The sequence below is a fragment of the Tiliqua scincoides genome, chromosome 5 (genome assembly GCF_035046505.1).
Source record: "Tiliqua scincoides isolate rTilSci1 chromosome 5, rTilSci1.hap2, whole genome shotgun sequence".
In the NCBI taxonomy this organism is placed as follows: Eukaryota; Metazoa; Chordata; class Lepidosauria; order Squamata; family Scincidae; genus Tiliqua; species Tiliqua scincoides.
This window is the reverse complement of record NC_089825.1, coordinates 139,345,410-139,359,508: the sequence shown is the minus strand read 5'-3', so window position 1 is coordinate 139,359,508 and position 14,099 is coordinate 139,345,410. Positions and strand designations below refer to the sequence as shown.

Sequence of the window (14,099 nt, the reverse complement as noted above, 5' to 3'; positions counted from 1 at the left end):
TGACTACTACTGAAAATAATTATGTCATATACAGGGGGAGGTGTCAATAATGTATGGGCCCCAGGTGTCCAATGACCTAGCCATGCGCCTGCATGTATAATCACAGTCTCTTCAGTGCCAGAAGGTCAAGGTCGCAGATTCCAGTGATATCAAAAGAATTCCTGCTCAACAGTTTACCCCTATTATTTTTCTTTTTCTTCAATCAGCTTCACCACTTTCTGAGAAATGTTCGCTTCAACAATAGTGCAGGCGAAGAAATATTCTTTGATAAAAATGGGGAACAGGCGACAGGTTTTGATATTGTCAACACCATCACATTCCACAATCTGTCTTTCCATAGAGTCATGGTGGGAAAGGTGGACCCCTGGGCTCCTGAAGGAGAAGAGTTTGCCGTTAATGGAAGCGCCATTGTGTGGAATCAGAAGTTTGATCAGGTGGGAAGGATCTTTTATGTAATTGCTGAGCTATAGTTCCACAGTTGCAAAAGAACATGGAAGTACCCTTCAGCAGATGTCTGGGAATTCATCTTCCAGTGCATGCTGCACTTACTCCGAAGCAAGCCCTATGGTACTCACTGGGATTTACTCTGGATCTGCCAGACTTCTGTGGTTATCATAACAGTGATGCAAGAATAACACGGACAAATGGGGCAGGTTTGTTGTAATGCTTGTGCTTGTAGAATAGGATGAATAACCATGGATAATACATGCAAAGCTCATGCATGCCCAGGCATATGATATCTATGCTCTTTTGTCTTTGTGTTTATCCATATCTTCCTATGAATTGTGAGGCTGAATTGAATATCGTGAAGGGATGGTACATAGGGTAAGTAACCAAGGAGCGAAAACATCTTGATTCATATATAGAACAATTTTGAAAGGACACTTATTGGGTCTACAGCCTGCCTACGTAAACCACCTTGAGTAATATCTGGCAAGAAACATATATAAATATAGGAGTAAATTAATCAGTATATGAGGTCAGAGGAGCACATGTCGAATATAGATGTTTACAGAAACGTGACTTATATGTCATTACTGTATTCTCAGTGCCAAACCAAACCAAACATCACAGCAAAGAGAAAACAGTTGATTTCCATATTAAACCAATTTCCTCTGGGGTTTTTTGAAGATGCTGCCCCGATCGACATGCACTGAGAGCTGCCATCCTGGACAGACAAAGGTGGTATGCCAGGGGGAGCAGATCTGTTGCTATGACTATGCACAGTGCTCTGAAGGAAGGATTTCCAGCCAGCTGGGTAAGTGAAGAAGATGATGCTCCATTCAATTGGTGTGCCAGAAGTTTGTGGAAATGAGCTGCTCAAAGGTCTTCCAGCCCAATCTTTTCTTTCCCAGCACTCAGAGGAACTGTGGCATCCAGGAACTTTTGTCCCCTTCCCCTGAGGAATGTCTCAGGTCCCGCTATGGGGCTTCTCATGTTTGCACCAGCTATTTTGCAGGCACTGATGTGAGAACCTTCATGTCAAGCTATTGGTTGACAGGTTGGACACAGAGGATGGGATATGGCGGAGAAGGCCTCTGCCACTCCCACAACCCTCCCACCCCATCTCTTCCCCAATTCCCCCTTCCCCCGCTCACAATGCCATCCCAAAACCAAAAGGCCATACCACTGCCTGGCAGTCCCACTTTTCTCCACGCAGTCACATGGCATTCTTCATCCAGAACTACCTACTCCAAGGGTGCCGTAAATGTGCTTTACGACATGTTTACAACACCCAGTGTCAGCACTGGAGCTCAGCACTGGTGCTAGGAACCTTTAGGATTGAACTATTAGGGATGAATCCTCAATTCATCATACTGATGCAGTCAGTAAAGCAACAATTCAGCAGAGCATATGGCCCAGTCCTATGGGACTGTTATGACAGTGGGGCAGGTGTCTACTGTTGTCAAAGGCCCAGTGATGGCGTGAAGCTGGTGTCACCACTGGGCCAAACCAAGCATCTGCTTCAAAGCAGCTACAGATCTGGAACCACATTGCTGCAAATGCCGGTAAGTCAGAAGTGGGGCATGTTGTGGGTGAGGAGAGATCAGGCCAGGGGAGAGAGGAGGTGGATCCTGGTGGCAGCAACATGCACCAGGATCGAATCCTTGAACCTTGCCTCGGAACCCTCCCTGACTCTCCTCGGAAGCGCATCAGCAAAATGGAGGAGGAGACCTACAGGTGACTGGGCAGCCTATACGCAACTCTGCTGGCCGGCTGTTTGCCCCCCATGACAGCACACACTTCCTAGGCACAGCACAGCTGATTCCAGATTTATTGAGGGTTGACATTCAAAGGATACGTAGATATGTTACATACATGGATGTAGACAAAGAAACATTTGAGTGAGTGATTTCTTTTGTATGTATTCATTAGCACACTTCATCCTATGATTGCACTGCACTGTTGCCAGACAGGCTCAGGTGACGCAAGTATACTTTGAACTGTTGAATCCCTGCATGTTTCTTTTAGATGCAGATCATTGCAGTGACTGCCCAGAGGACCAGCATCCAAGCAGGAACCAGGATCACTGTATCCCCAAAGCCATAACCTTTTTGTCCTATGAAGAGCCCTTGGGAATTGTTCTGGCTTCTTCTGCTCTGCTGCTCTCCACCATCACACTTGTGCTTGTGTGGAGCTTCATTCAGCACAGGAACACCCCCATTGTCAAAGCCAACAACTGGAACATCACCTGTGCCCTGCTGTTCTCCCTGCTGTGTTGCTTCCTCTGCACATTTCTGTTCATTGGCCAGCAAAGAAAGGCATCCTGCATTCTCCGGCAGACCTTGTTTGCCATCACTTTCACTGGGGCAGTTTCTTCAGTGTTGGCCAAAACCCTCACTGTGGTCCTGGCCTTCATGGCTACCAGACCAGCCAACAGGATGAGAAAATGGTTAGGGATGAGATTGGCCATGTCCGTCATCGTGGTGTGTTGCCTGATCCAAACTGGCCTCTGTGCAGCGTGGCTGGCAGTGTCTCTCCCCTTCCCAGAGCTTGACACGCACTCCCTGATAGGTCAGATCACAGTGCAGTGCAATGAAGGCTCAACCTTCATGTTCTCCATTGTTCTGGGCTACATGGGATTTCTGGCCCTTGTCAGTTTTTTGGTGGCTTTTTTGGCCAGAAGACTGCCTGATACTTTCAATGAGGCCAAGCTGATCACCTTCAGCATGTTAGTCTTTTGCAGTGTTTGGGTGTCCTTTGTGGCAGCCTACCTGAGCACCAAGGGGAAATACATGGTGGCCGTGGAGGTCTTCTCCATCTTGGTTTCCAGTGCCGGGCAACTAGGATGCATTTTTCTCCCCAAGTGCTATATTATTGTATTGAGACCTAACCTAAATACCAGAGCGCAGCTGGTAAGAAACAAGTATCTGCAGTACTGACTAATGTTCCCAGTTCATCACATGCTTCCTCTTTCCTTGTCTATTTCACTGCATTTTAAAATGTAATCCTATGGACAAGGTTGTATCTTCTTCATAATTAGAAAATCATTTAGTATGTTTTAAGCAATCACTAGATAATAAAATCATGATGAGTGCCTTTCTCTGTTGATGCATTTATTGTTGGCCCATTTCCCTTCCAGAGATAGCAAAAGAAGTTCCTGTTTGTGTTCTTATAGTGGAATACGAAGATCTTTTGCACCAGACATTATGGAGAATCCAAGCCAATAAAAGCGTAAATTAAAGAGATTTATGTAGTTCGAAGATGAAGCAATACTGACAGGCCCTGGTAGCGCTGCAGTAATCATGACGCCATGGGAACCCAGGGGCTTGTCACCTTACCTGGTAGGATTGCAGTGGCCTCTAGCAGGGTCCAGGAGGCTCACAGCCCCCATTACTGCACAGAGCTCCAATCTCTGAGTCTTTTGGACTTTTCTGGAGGCCAGCAAAACCCCCCACCCCCAGGTAAAGTTAATAGCCCCAGGCTGACTTTTGCAGTGATTGGGTGTCCTTTGTGCCAACCTACCAGAGTACCTGTCTCCCAGGGACTTACCCTGACAGTGATGCACAGCAGGGAAGGAGGAGGACGAAGGAAGGTGAGCTGAAGGAGGGGGAGCACAGCCCAAGGGAACCCCCCAGGGGAATGCCCTGGGAGGACAAGGAGCCAGCCAGAGGGGGTAAAGAGCTAGTAAGTAGTACCTAATATTTGAAAAGTGAACTTCTGTCCAAGTGAAAAGTCTGATCAAATATCCTCCTGTACATTCAGAAAAAAAATACTTCATTACTAAATTTATCTTTAGTCAGAAGCATGTTTCCCATCAAGATTTATGAGTTAAAATGGCTCTGCTCTGTTTAGCCCACAACATGTTAGATATTCAGGTATTCATCATCAGGTATTAAATAATGCAGTACCTGAATTTCTGTGTATAATGTGCATTAGAGCCCTGGTGCCTTTTTTTTTTTTTTTTTTTTTTTTTACCAAGCAGAATCTAATCTCCTTTGCTGTGTTGCTTGAGAAGCACTTTTATTTCTTTTTATTTTGAGCCCCACATGCATGTGGTGCTGGGTACCTCCCAAGAGAGCATGACCCAAGCCAGTAGTGTGCCTTGAAGCAGGACAGATGGCAAGAGGTCTCAGATGCTCCAGGCCTCCTTTGGTTCAGGCTACAGGCAACTATAAAAAGATCCTGCCTTCAGCTGCAGCCCAAATTCCAGGAACCCATCTTCTTCTTTGTCTCTCACCCATAGCTTCTCTCCTCTCCCCTCCTTCCTGGCTCCTGCTGGACTCCAGCCCCAGTTCTCCCTGGGAAACCCCTAACATGTGTTGGCCTTTCTTTGGAATCCTGAGGGTGGGGGAAGATACAAGTGAATTTTTAGTAGAGAAACTGTAAGTAGGGAAAGAGCTAAGCACATATCACCCAATTCTCTGCTCCAAATCCCTATTCCTAAACATTTTAAAAATATTAATTAGACTCTGAGATGTGAAATTATGCATAAAATATAATTAGGACTCCAGTAGTCCTGCGCAGACTGCAGCATCAGAAGTCTCCACAATATTTGCTGGACAATGAACACAAATTGAAATCAAACTTCTATTGTGTCACACATTTGGGGGCATTGATTGACATTTGCAGATTGTGAAAGATTGTACTGTGCTCTGAAAACATCTCTGGTGTTCCCTTCAGGGAAGTTGTTCCAATGCTCAAGTCCTTATTGGGAGAAATGAAGAAGCAGATTCATGACCAACTGGAACGAACACGTTCTACCATCTCCTCAGCCAAAAGCAATGTGATTCTTGTTCATGGGGGTTTACGCTCTATGGAGGGTTTGCGCGAGATTCTGTCCAAAAGTGAACGTGATGAAATGAAACCAATAGAGAGGGTCTGGATCATAACAGCTCACTGGGATTTCTCTTCCATATTCCATCTGGATCTGTTCACACCACAGTCCTTCAATGGCACTTTGTCCTTTTCACTGCACAGAAACGATGTGGCAGGATATCAGGGGATCCTTGAGAAAATAAATCTTAACAATTTTAACCTTTATCACTTCAAACTCTTCTGGTCTACTGCATTTCACTGTTCTGTACCTTCAATTGGTCTACATATACCAGGAGCAGAAGATTGCACTGGGGAGGAGAAATTGAGCAGCCTGCCCAAGTCCATCTTTGAAATGAAAATGTCTGGGCAGAGCTATGGTATCTACAATGCTGTTTATGCTGTAGCGCATGCTCTCCATGCCATCGAGTCATCAAAGTCCAAACAGAAGCTGAAGGGGGACGGAGGCACATGGGATCTTCGGAATGTCCAGCGGTGGCAGGTAGGGTGGATTCTCTTGGCAATTGCAACTGTCTGGGAGAATTGATGTTGTCACCAGGTATGTTATGAATAGCAGCCTCCATGTATGCTGCTCCTTTCACAGGTTGCAAAAATGGGGGGTTATTTGGAATCGTTATTGAGACCTGCAAAACTACCACACCTTTTTGGGGACAGCAAACAAATTCTTCTTGATTCACTGCTGATCTGACCAGTGACTGGTTCCTGTTGGCAACCACATTCTGACCTCTAATCTACCTATGTTATTTCACATCTTCAGGCCCCAGTACAGTCAAGGTTAAAAAAAAATGGGGGCTATAGGTGCTGGTGAGTAGGAAAAGAAACAGTTCCACTGTTGGGATTGGACTAGTTGACCAATTAGGCCCCTTCCAACTCTATGATTCTATAAAATTGCTGCTGTTGGCGCAACTGTCGGCAGACATCCCACAAGAGGGAGCAGTGCTCCCCATCTGTTGACAAACCTGCTAGCAGCAGGGGCAGGGAGGAAGCAAAATGGGGCCTGGAAGGGGAGGAATGAGATGCAAGGAGGCTCCGGGATGGGGAGAATGGATAGGACTGGGTCCAAAGTGCTTTATTCAAGGCGCAGATGGGGCTCGTTCACCTTAGGTTTTGTGCTGGCACCATTTATTACTGTTTTAAGAAGACTGCATGTTGAGCTGTAATTTGGAGAGTTTTGGGGGAGTGGACCTGTGGGTTTCATCAAGAGTATCCTGCATTTCCCCCTTAGTTCAATCACTAAATATATGCAACATTCAACAGAGAAAACTAAGGGCCCAATCCTATCCAACTTTCCAGCTCCAGTGTAGCCACAATGCAGCCCCGTCATAAGGGAACAAATGTTCCCAAACCTTGAGAAGAGCCCAGTGATTATCCCTCCACCACAGGATGCAGCACACACCCCACTGACACAACAGCACCAGCCCTGGAAAATGGGATGGGATTCGGCCCTGAAACAGCATAGTAAATATAGTAAATATTAGAACCCATCAGACATGAAGAGCCTGGGAGATTAGAAACAGCTTCACCTGCAACCAGAAAGCATATTTGAAGACCTGACAGGCATATAGGAATGAACATTGTTTAAATGGGGCTCCTCTCCCTGCATCCCTGTCACCCTGCTCACCTTGGACTGAAGGAGTGCCCAGCGGGTGCCATCCCTTGATGAGTGCAGCAAATAAGGGCTGAATCCCATCCAATTTTCCAGTGTTGGTGCTGCTGTGCCTGTGGGATATGCACTGCTTCCTGTGTAGGGGAGGCAGTCTTGGAGGCCTCCTCAAGGTAGAGGAACATTTGTTCCCTTACCTCGGGGCTGCATTGTGTCTGCCCCAGTGCTGGAAATTTGGACAGGACTGGGCTGCAAAACAGGTCGACATGGAGAAGGGAACTCTTTCAAATGACCAGATTCAAAGATATGAGAAGCATTTGATGGAAATCTCAGCCACGGATTACATTTTTGCACAGTTTCTTCTTCTTAGGATGACTGGAAGATACAAATAATTTACGTTGGTTGGAATTTATACATCACAGAAAGTAAGAAAGAGGCTTTAAGTGTTAGCTAGTCAGATATTTTCTAGAAAAAGTCAAATGTCAAAGAAATTGCATTCAAGCTTGTTCTTGATCATTGACCCGAGTTCATTTCTTTCTTCCTCTCCTCCAAGACAGCTTCACTCCTTTCTGAAAAAAACATTCATTTCAACAATAGTGCTGGGGATGAAATATTTTTTGATGAAAATATGGATTTTGCTGCTCCGTTTGATATCATGAACACAGTCACTTATCCCAATAAGTCCTTTTATAGAATCTGCGTGGGAAAGATGGATCCCTGGGCTTCTGAAGGAAAAGAGTTCACTATCAACCAAAGTGCCATAGTGTGGAATCACAAGTTTAAGCAGGTGGGAAACACTAGCATGTTTCTAAAGTATACAATCCCCAGTTCAAAAAGAACAGAGAAAGGCTCTTGCCTTTTCTCCCTTCCCATTCCCTTCTCTGATTTCAACTTTTCAGGGATGACTCTATGCCAAGAGGTTGAACAGTTGCCCTCATGCTAAGAGCAGTTGCATCAGGCCAATGCAGACTCCAGCAAGTCTCTGGATGGCCAGAGGCTCATTGGACACTGGGGGCTCCCTGGGGGCCAAATTGGGAGTCCCCAAAGGTCATAAGTGGCCCCTGGGCAGGGGTTTGGGCACCCCTGGTCTAGAGGGACCATGTATCTAGCACAACAATTTCCAACCCTTTTCACCTTATGGCACACTGACAATGCAGTGAAGTTGTCAAGGCATACTATCAGTTTTTTGAGAGTTGACAAGGCACCTCATGCGGCTGATGGGGGGCTCATATCCCCAATGGCCCCACAAATAAGTGACCCTCTCCCAAATTCCTGCGGCATATCTATGGACTGTTCATGACACACTAATGTGCCATGTCACACTGGTTGAAAAATCACTGGTCTAGCAGATGGTATAAGTTCATATGGCTGGTGAGGCTGAACTGCAAATGGAAAACAGAGCAGAGAGTAAAAGATAAAACAAAATGTAAAATGTAGAAAGACAAATCAAAAGGCTAGTAAATCACAGAACATTGCTGTGAACATTGATTGCTCCATAGATATTCACTATGGATTAGTCATTAGTGTGTTCTTGTGTAAAATGGATGGGAACCTCACTTTGTGGAGCTGAGGAAAAAAAACAGATGATCTCCACTCTCAACCCCATCCCTTCTACTTATTGACAGACGCTTCCACACTCCACATGTGTGGAGAGTTGCCTTCCTGGACACAGCAGGATTGTTTGTCAGGGTGCTCAGGTGTGTTGCTATGACTGCGCTCAGTGCTCTGAAGACAGCATCTCGGTCCAGACAGGTAAGTAAAAGAATACAAAGGGACATCAACTCCTGCTGCCTCCATGCCCCTGTTCCTCCCCCTCCTCACCCGGTTTTCCCAGTAGCCACCCCTCCCCACCCCCACCCCCACCCCCACACCCGCTCATATCCATCACCTCCCCCCACTGCGACCTTACTTGATTCTGCAGAGTCTGTTTGGCTGAGCTGCAGCACTGCTGCCTCTCTTGTTTCCACACTGTCCAATGAACACTCGAGACAACAGACATGGGAGAAATGGCCACTTTATTTCACATTAGCAAGAGAAGCAGAGGCTGAGACCTGCAGCATCCGAGGCAGCGAAAGCCCCTGTGGTGCGGGGAGGGACCTCTGGGCGGTACCAGAAACCTCTGCCCCCAGGCGGGCATGCACCTGACTCCAAGTCACGCTCCACTGCTGGGCAGCGTGTCTCATCCATGTCTATCCCTTAAGGGGAAGGCAGCCGGGCCGCGGACTGTGCCACCTTGAGCCGCTGAGCCTCTGAGGTGTGCCCGCGGTCCCGGCCAGGGCCCCGTCTACGTCCTCGTGCCGCCGAGCCCCTGAGGACTGAAATAGGGTTCCGCCCTGCCTATGCCGCCTGAAGGTGCATGCCAAAAGCCCCATTCATGCCTCCTAACCCGCACCACCTGCCCTCTTAAAGTGACCAATGGCAGCTTGCAAACAGGAGGAGTGTAACCCCCTGGCCCGCAACAGTCTGGGGTAGGCGAAAAAACTGCCTGTCCTTCAGCCAATCTTGGCAGGCAGCAAAAAATTCCTACCCGGCCCAAAATGGTGACCAGTTAAACTCAGACTGCCTCCAGGGTGGGCGGGTGGGTGGGCGGGTATTCCCACGTTGCCCACGTGCAAAGAAGGAAGAGGGCTGGGTCTCGTGCCCTTTTAAAAGGTCTGCTGTAGCTGCCAGACCCAGCCCCTTTCTCCTCCCCCTTGGGGAGGGACTCTCATGTCCTGGCCAGGACGAACAAACTTCGATCACCTTTTAATTGGGCGATTGGGAGAAGCAGCGCTCACAAAATGGCCACCAACGGAGTGCTACGTACTCTGCTGGCAGCCACCTTACGACAGAGGATGTGTCTTCTGCTGTCATAAGCAGCTCCACGCAACAGCCCAATCCTGGTGATGAAAGGTTTGCCATAATCCATAGAGAGAATATGACAATAGTTACATAACAGTACGTGTATATATAACTAATGGCATAATCCTAACTCCTTATGTCAGTGCTTTCTAGCACTGACATAAGGGCAATGCAGCTCCAAGATAAGGGAACAAACATTCTGTTCCTTTGAGGAAGACTCCATGAGTGACACCCAACTGCAGGATGCAGCACACGTCCCATTGGCACCGCTATGCCAGTGCTGGAAAGCACTGACATAAGGGGTTAGGACTGCACACTCAATAAAATCACAAACTGTGTGCAAGTTCTCCTGTACTATATTTGCATGAATTTGCTTGTTATTTCCAGATGCAGAAGAATGCCACAAGTGCCCAGAAGATCACCACCCAAACAGGAAGCAGGATCAGTGCATCCCTAAAAGAATAACTTACTTGTCGAGTCAAGAGCCCTTGGGAATTACACTGATTTCCTTGGCTCTCTTCTTTTCTGCAGTCACTGGAATAGTGATGTGGGTCTTCATTCAACACCACGATACTCCCATAGTCAAGGCCAACAACTGGAGCATCACCTGTGCTCTCCTCTGCTCTCTGCTGCTTTGCTTCCTCTGCTCCTTTCTGTTCATTGGCCAGCCTGGGAGGTTGACCTGCCTTCTCTGCCAAAGCGTGTTTGGCATCATCTTCTCCATTGCTGTTTCCTGTGTGTTGGCCAAACCCTCACCGTGGTGGTGGCCTTCATGGCCACCAAGCCAGGAAACAGGATGAGAAAATGGGTAGGGAAGAGGCTGGCAGTGTCAGTCATCATACTCTCTACTCTTACTCAGAGTGGCACCTGTGCAGTGTGGCTGACCACGTCTCCCCCCTTCCCAGAATCAGACATGCGTTCTCAGCCCACTCAGATCATAGTGCAATGCAACAAAGGTTCACCCACCATGTTCTACACTGTGCTTGGCTACATGGGCTTTCTGGCCATCATCAGCTTTGCCGTGGCTTTCTTTGCCAGAAAACTGCCTGATACTTTCAATGAAGCCAAGCTGATCACCTTCAGCATGCTGGTGTTTTGCAGTGTCTGGGTATCATTTATCCCGGCCTACTTGAGCACCAAGGGGAAATACATGGTGGCCGTGGAGATCTTCTCCATCTTGGCCTCCAGTGCTGGATTGCTGGGTTGCATCTTCATCCCTAAAGTCTACATTATTGTACTGAGGCCTGAGTTGAACACCAAAGAGCAGCTAGTAAGGAAAAAGTAATTTTGGTCCTTACATAAATTCTTCCTTTCCTCTTATCACTGTTGCACTTTCCGTACTGTCTATTATCTTGTTTAAGGCTATAGGCCATGTGCAAAATCCGGTCCACCTTTATGCTTGTGAAGCACCTCATAGTCAAAAGATAATCAATGGTGATGTTGAATGAAGCCATCTCTCTATAAACATTACTCTATTAACTAAAGCAAATGAAACTTTTCCTTCTGTTTGATGGGAAGTTAAATTGAGGGCTGAGCTGAAGTTGCCACTCAAAAGTTGCACTTTGCCACTCAAAAGCCACCTTCCACTTTTGTTTCAGCATAGGAAAGGCAGGATACAAATGTTTAAAATAAATAATTCACAGGCAACAAAAAGATTTGTAGTGCCTCACTGTTCCATGGAAGTTCCTCTGGAGAGAAAATTGGTGGGCTCACAGACTCATGGAAAAAAGCAAACATTCGGGCAGCCCAATTCCACAGAGAGCCCACGGCAGCAGATCTCACACTCTAGTGCTGTTATGTCCTCTTAACCATGTCACAAAAGCTGTGGCGATGTTGTGAACTTCCAGATGCTCAGCTGGAACAGATAAGTCAGAGGTGGAAGGAAGTTGTGGGTCGTGAGGGCAGGTTATCATTTGGGGGAGGATTGAGGGAAGATTGGCTGGAACAGGTTGGATAGGTTGTGCAAGTAGCACCAGGTGTAGCAATTGGTCTGGACTGAAGTATGTGTCAAGCACAGCCGGGGGTGGGGGGAAGCTGGGAGCAGCAGGCCATGGCAGCACCCTGATGCAAACCAGCGGGACAAAAAACACAGGTCACATCCCACAGGGCTCATTTTTCCATTGGGGAAGCTCTTTGCAGTGGCAGTCCTCCCTCCCAGCATTTGTCAGGACCCCCTGCATGTGCCACTCCTGCACACTACCTCGTCGAGCGAGAAGAATGGCATACATGGTACCGCCACTAGAGGACCCTGCCTCTCATCCATCAGGCCCTTCTTACACATGTGTCCTGCATCCAGGCGTACCAGCTGGAGCCAGCTCTTCAGCCCCAGGATCCAGTCCCAACCCGGAAGAGCACCCCCTTCCTCCAGAAATTCCTGATGGCCCTCCACTACCTGGGGACTGAAAGCTTCCAGGGGTCATCACATGTCAATACAGGAACTGCCTAATTATCTACCAGTTGATCTGTTGATGAGTTTTGCAATGCCAACTTCCTGCACCTGTCTGTCTATGTCACCTTCCTCACTGCTGTGGCATAGCTGCATCACCTGCATTAAGAATACTATGGCGTTGTGGTGTTTCTCGAATTCATCTCCATTGTTGATGTGACACATGTGGGTATATCAACTCCACCTACATCTTAACCATGGCTACCCCCATGGCCTTAGTCCATGATGCCTTATGTGATGGAGCCCCCAAGGCCTATGGCCAGGTTCAACATGGCATACAATCTATGACTGTGGTGTGTAGGTTTGGGAAGCGGAAGATCTTCTTCTGGTGCCTGCAACTATCCAGGGGGCTTCTGATGAGGACCAAGGTCACCAAGGTGTTTGTGCCATGTTCCACAGTATGGCCTGCAGAAGAACACAGCAGCCCTGGCTGATGGGGAAGGGGGCTCAAGGTCATGGACATCCCACCCACCGATGCAAAGCCAGCCCTGCAGTTCCTGGGGCACTGCCGTCCAGGAGCCCATCACAGGCCAGTACATTAGCTAGTGAAGGTGAGTACAAAGTGGTCCAGGGACTGCACCACCCCAGGGACAAACCCTCCCTCCTAGGGCCCATAGAGAGCCCTATGAGAGGGAGGCACCCACCTACCCAAGAAAGGCCCCAGAATGACCCAAGAAGCAGGGCAGGGATCAGATTTGGCTCTGCCGTACTCCGTGAGAAACCCATGGCATACCCTCATGCTGCTGGGATTGCACTAGGATCTCGTCTGTGTTTGATACGCGGTGGTGCAGCATTTTGGCTGGCACTAGGTCTACGTCTGTCAGCAGAAACTGTCTTCTGCCTGCAGAGTGCTGGCAGGGCTCCCTTTATACCAGCTTGTCTCACACATAGGATCGGGTTGTTAGCATTTTCTATGCTAGGCAAAAAGCTAAATGCAAAATATGAAAAGAAATAAGTACGATCTCAATACTGTATTTCACTTATCTTGTTATCTGGGGTGACTTTTTGGTTAGCTGGCTAACAGTGGTGGACTTCCCCAGCCCCACGCTCAGGGTAAAGGTCCGTGATCACTCCCCCGTAAGATGCTGCCACTGCCCTGTGCTCGAATCCACATACCCCCCACTCATGGGATCGCTACAGAGCCTCGCACAACTCCAGGACAAACCAAGGAAGGCATCTGAGGTTTCCCCGCATGTCCGACCACGTCTGGAGTCTCAGTAAGGCTTCTGCATGCTCCTAGAGGCATGCAGAGCTTTGCATCTGGCCATTAGCCCTTTTCAGTGAATGGTAGGTCCACTGCTGCTGGCTAAAAGCCACAGATGGAAAGCCAAGCTGGTCACCTGTGGTCACTTCTTTCTCCTAGTTCCACTGTTCTCATGCTAGTCTAAATCAATTCAGAAACTTCTACTCAATACCCATCATGCAATGTGTCTGGCCCCTGGCTGTATAGCCAACAGACATAACTTCTTGAGTTTTGAAGAGAACTGAGCAAGTTGGAAATGGCAATTCTCAACCCTGTAATTCAGATAATTATAGTTATCTAGCTCCAAAAGTCCCATGGCTAACCAGAGACCACAAGCAGAATTCAAAACAGAAACAGATGAATCCATCCCAGGAGCTGATGAGGCACTCCATCTATGAAGGCTGGTTCCAAAGCAACCTGTCAGCTACCAGCTTCTTCAAGGTAAATTGGAGGCAGGCAAGAAAGGATCAACTGAATGTTTGAGAGTCCAGGTGGGGAATTGGGTGCAGCAGTGTCTTGGTTTTAGGAGCCTCTTTCAAGACTGATTCTTGTGGCGATAGCGCAGTTGGTGTGTGTCACACAAGAAACATCAACCGGTTTAGATGTGGACAAGAACTGCGGGCAGATGGCATTGCTGCTGCTCCTTTTGCTGCCTCATGTTTTCTGCAAGCACCAGGACTACCAATGTG

At 47.8% G+C, this 14,099-nt stretch overlaps 1 protein-coding gene and 1 pseudogene across 1 annotated transcript; both read left to right on the top strand.

The window, feature by feature from the left end:
* Positions 1–344: 344 nt before the first annotated feature.
* On the top strand, positions 345–3,383 carry LOC136653884 (vomeronasal type-2 receptor 26-like). The gene is made up of 3 exons (XM_066630758.1): positions 345–434; positions 1,132–1,258; positions 2,473–3,383. Exons 1-3 carry the CDS (start codon positions 345–347, stop codon positions 3,381–3,383), a joined length of 1,128 nt encoding a protein of 375 aa, XP_066486855.1.
* Positions 3,384–5,617: 2,234 nt separating this feature from the next.
* LOC136653883 (vomeronasal type-2 receptor 26-like) lies at positions 5,618–12,167 on the top strand (annotated as a pseudogene).
* Positions 12,168–14,099: the final 1,932 nt, after the last annotated feature.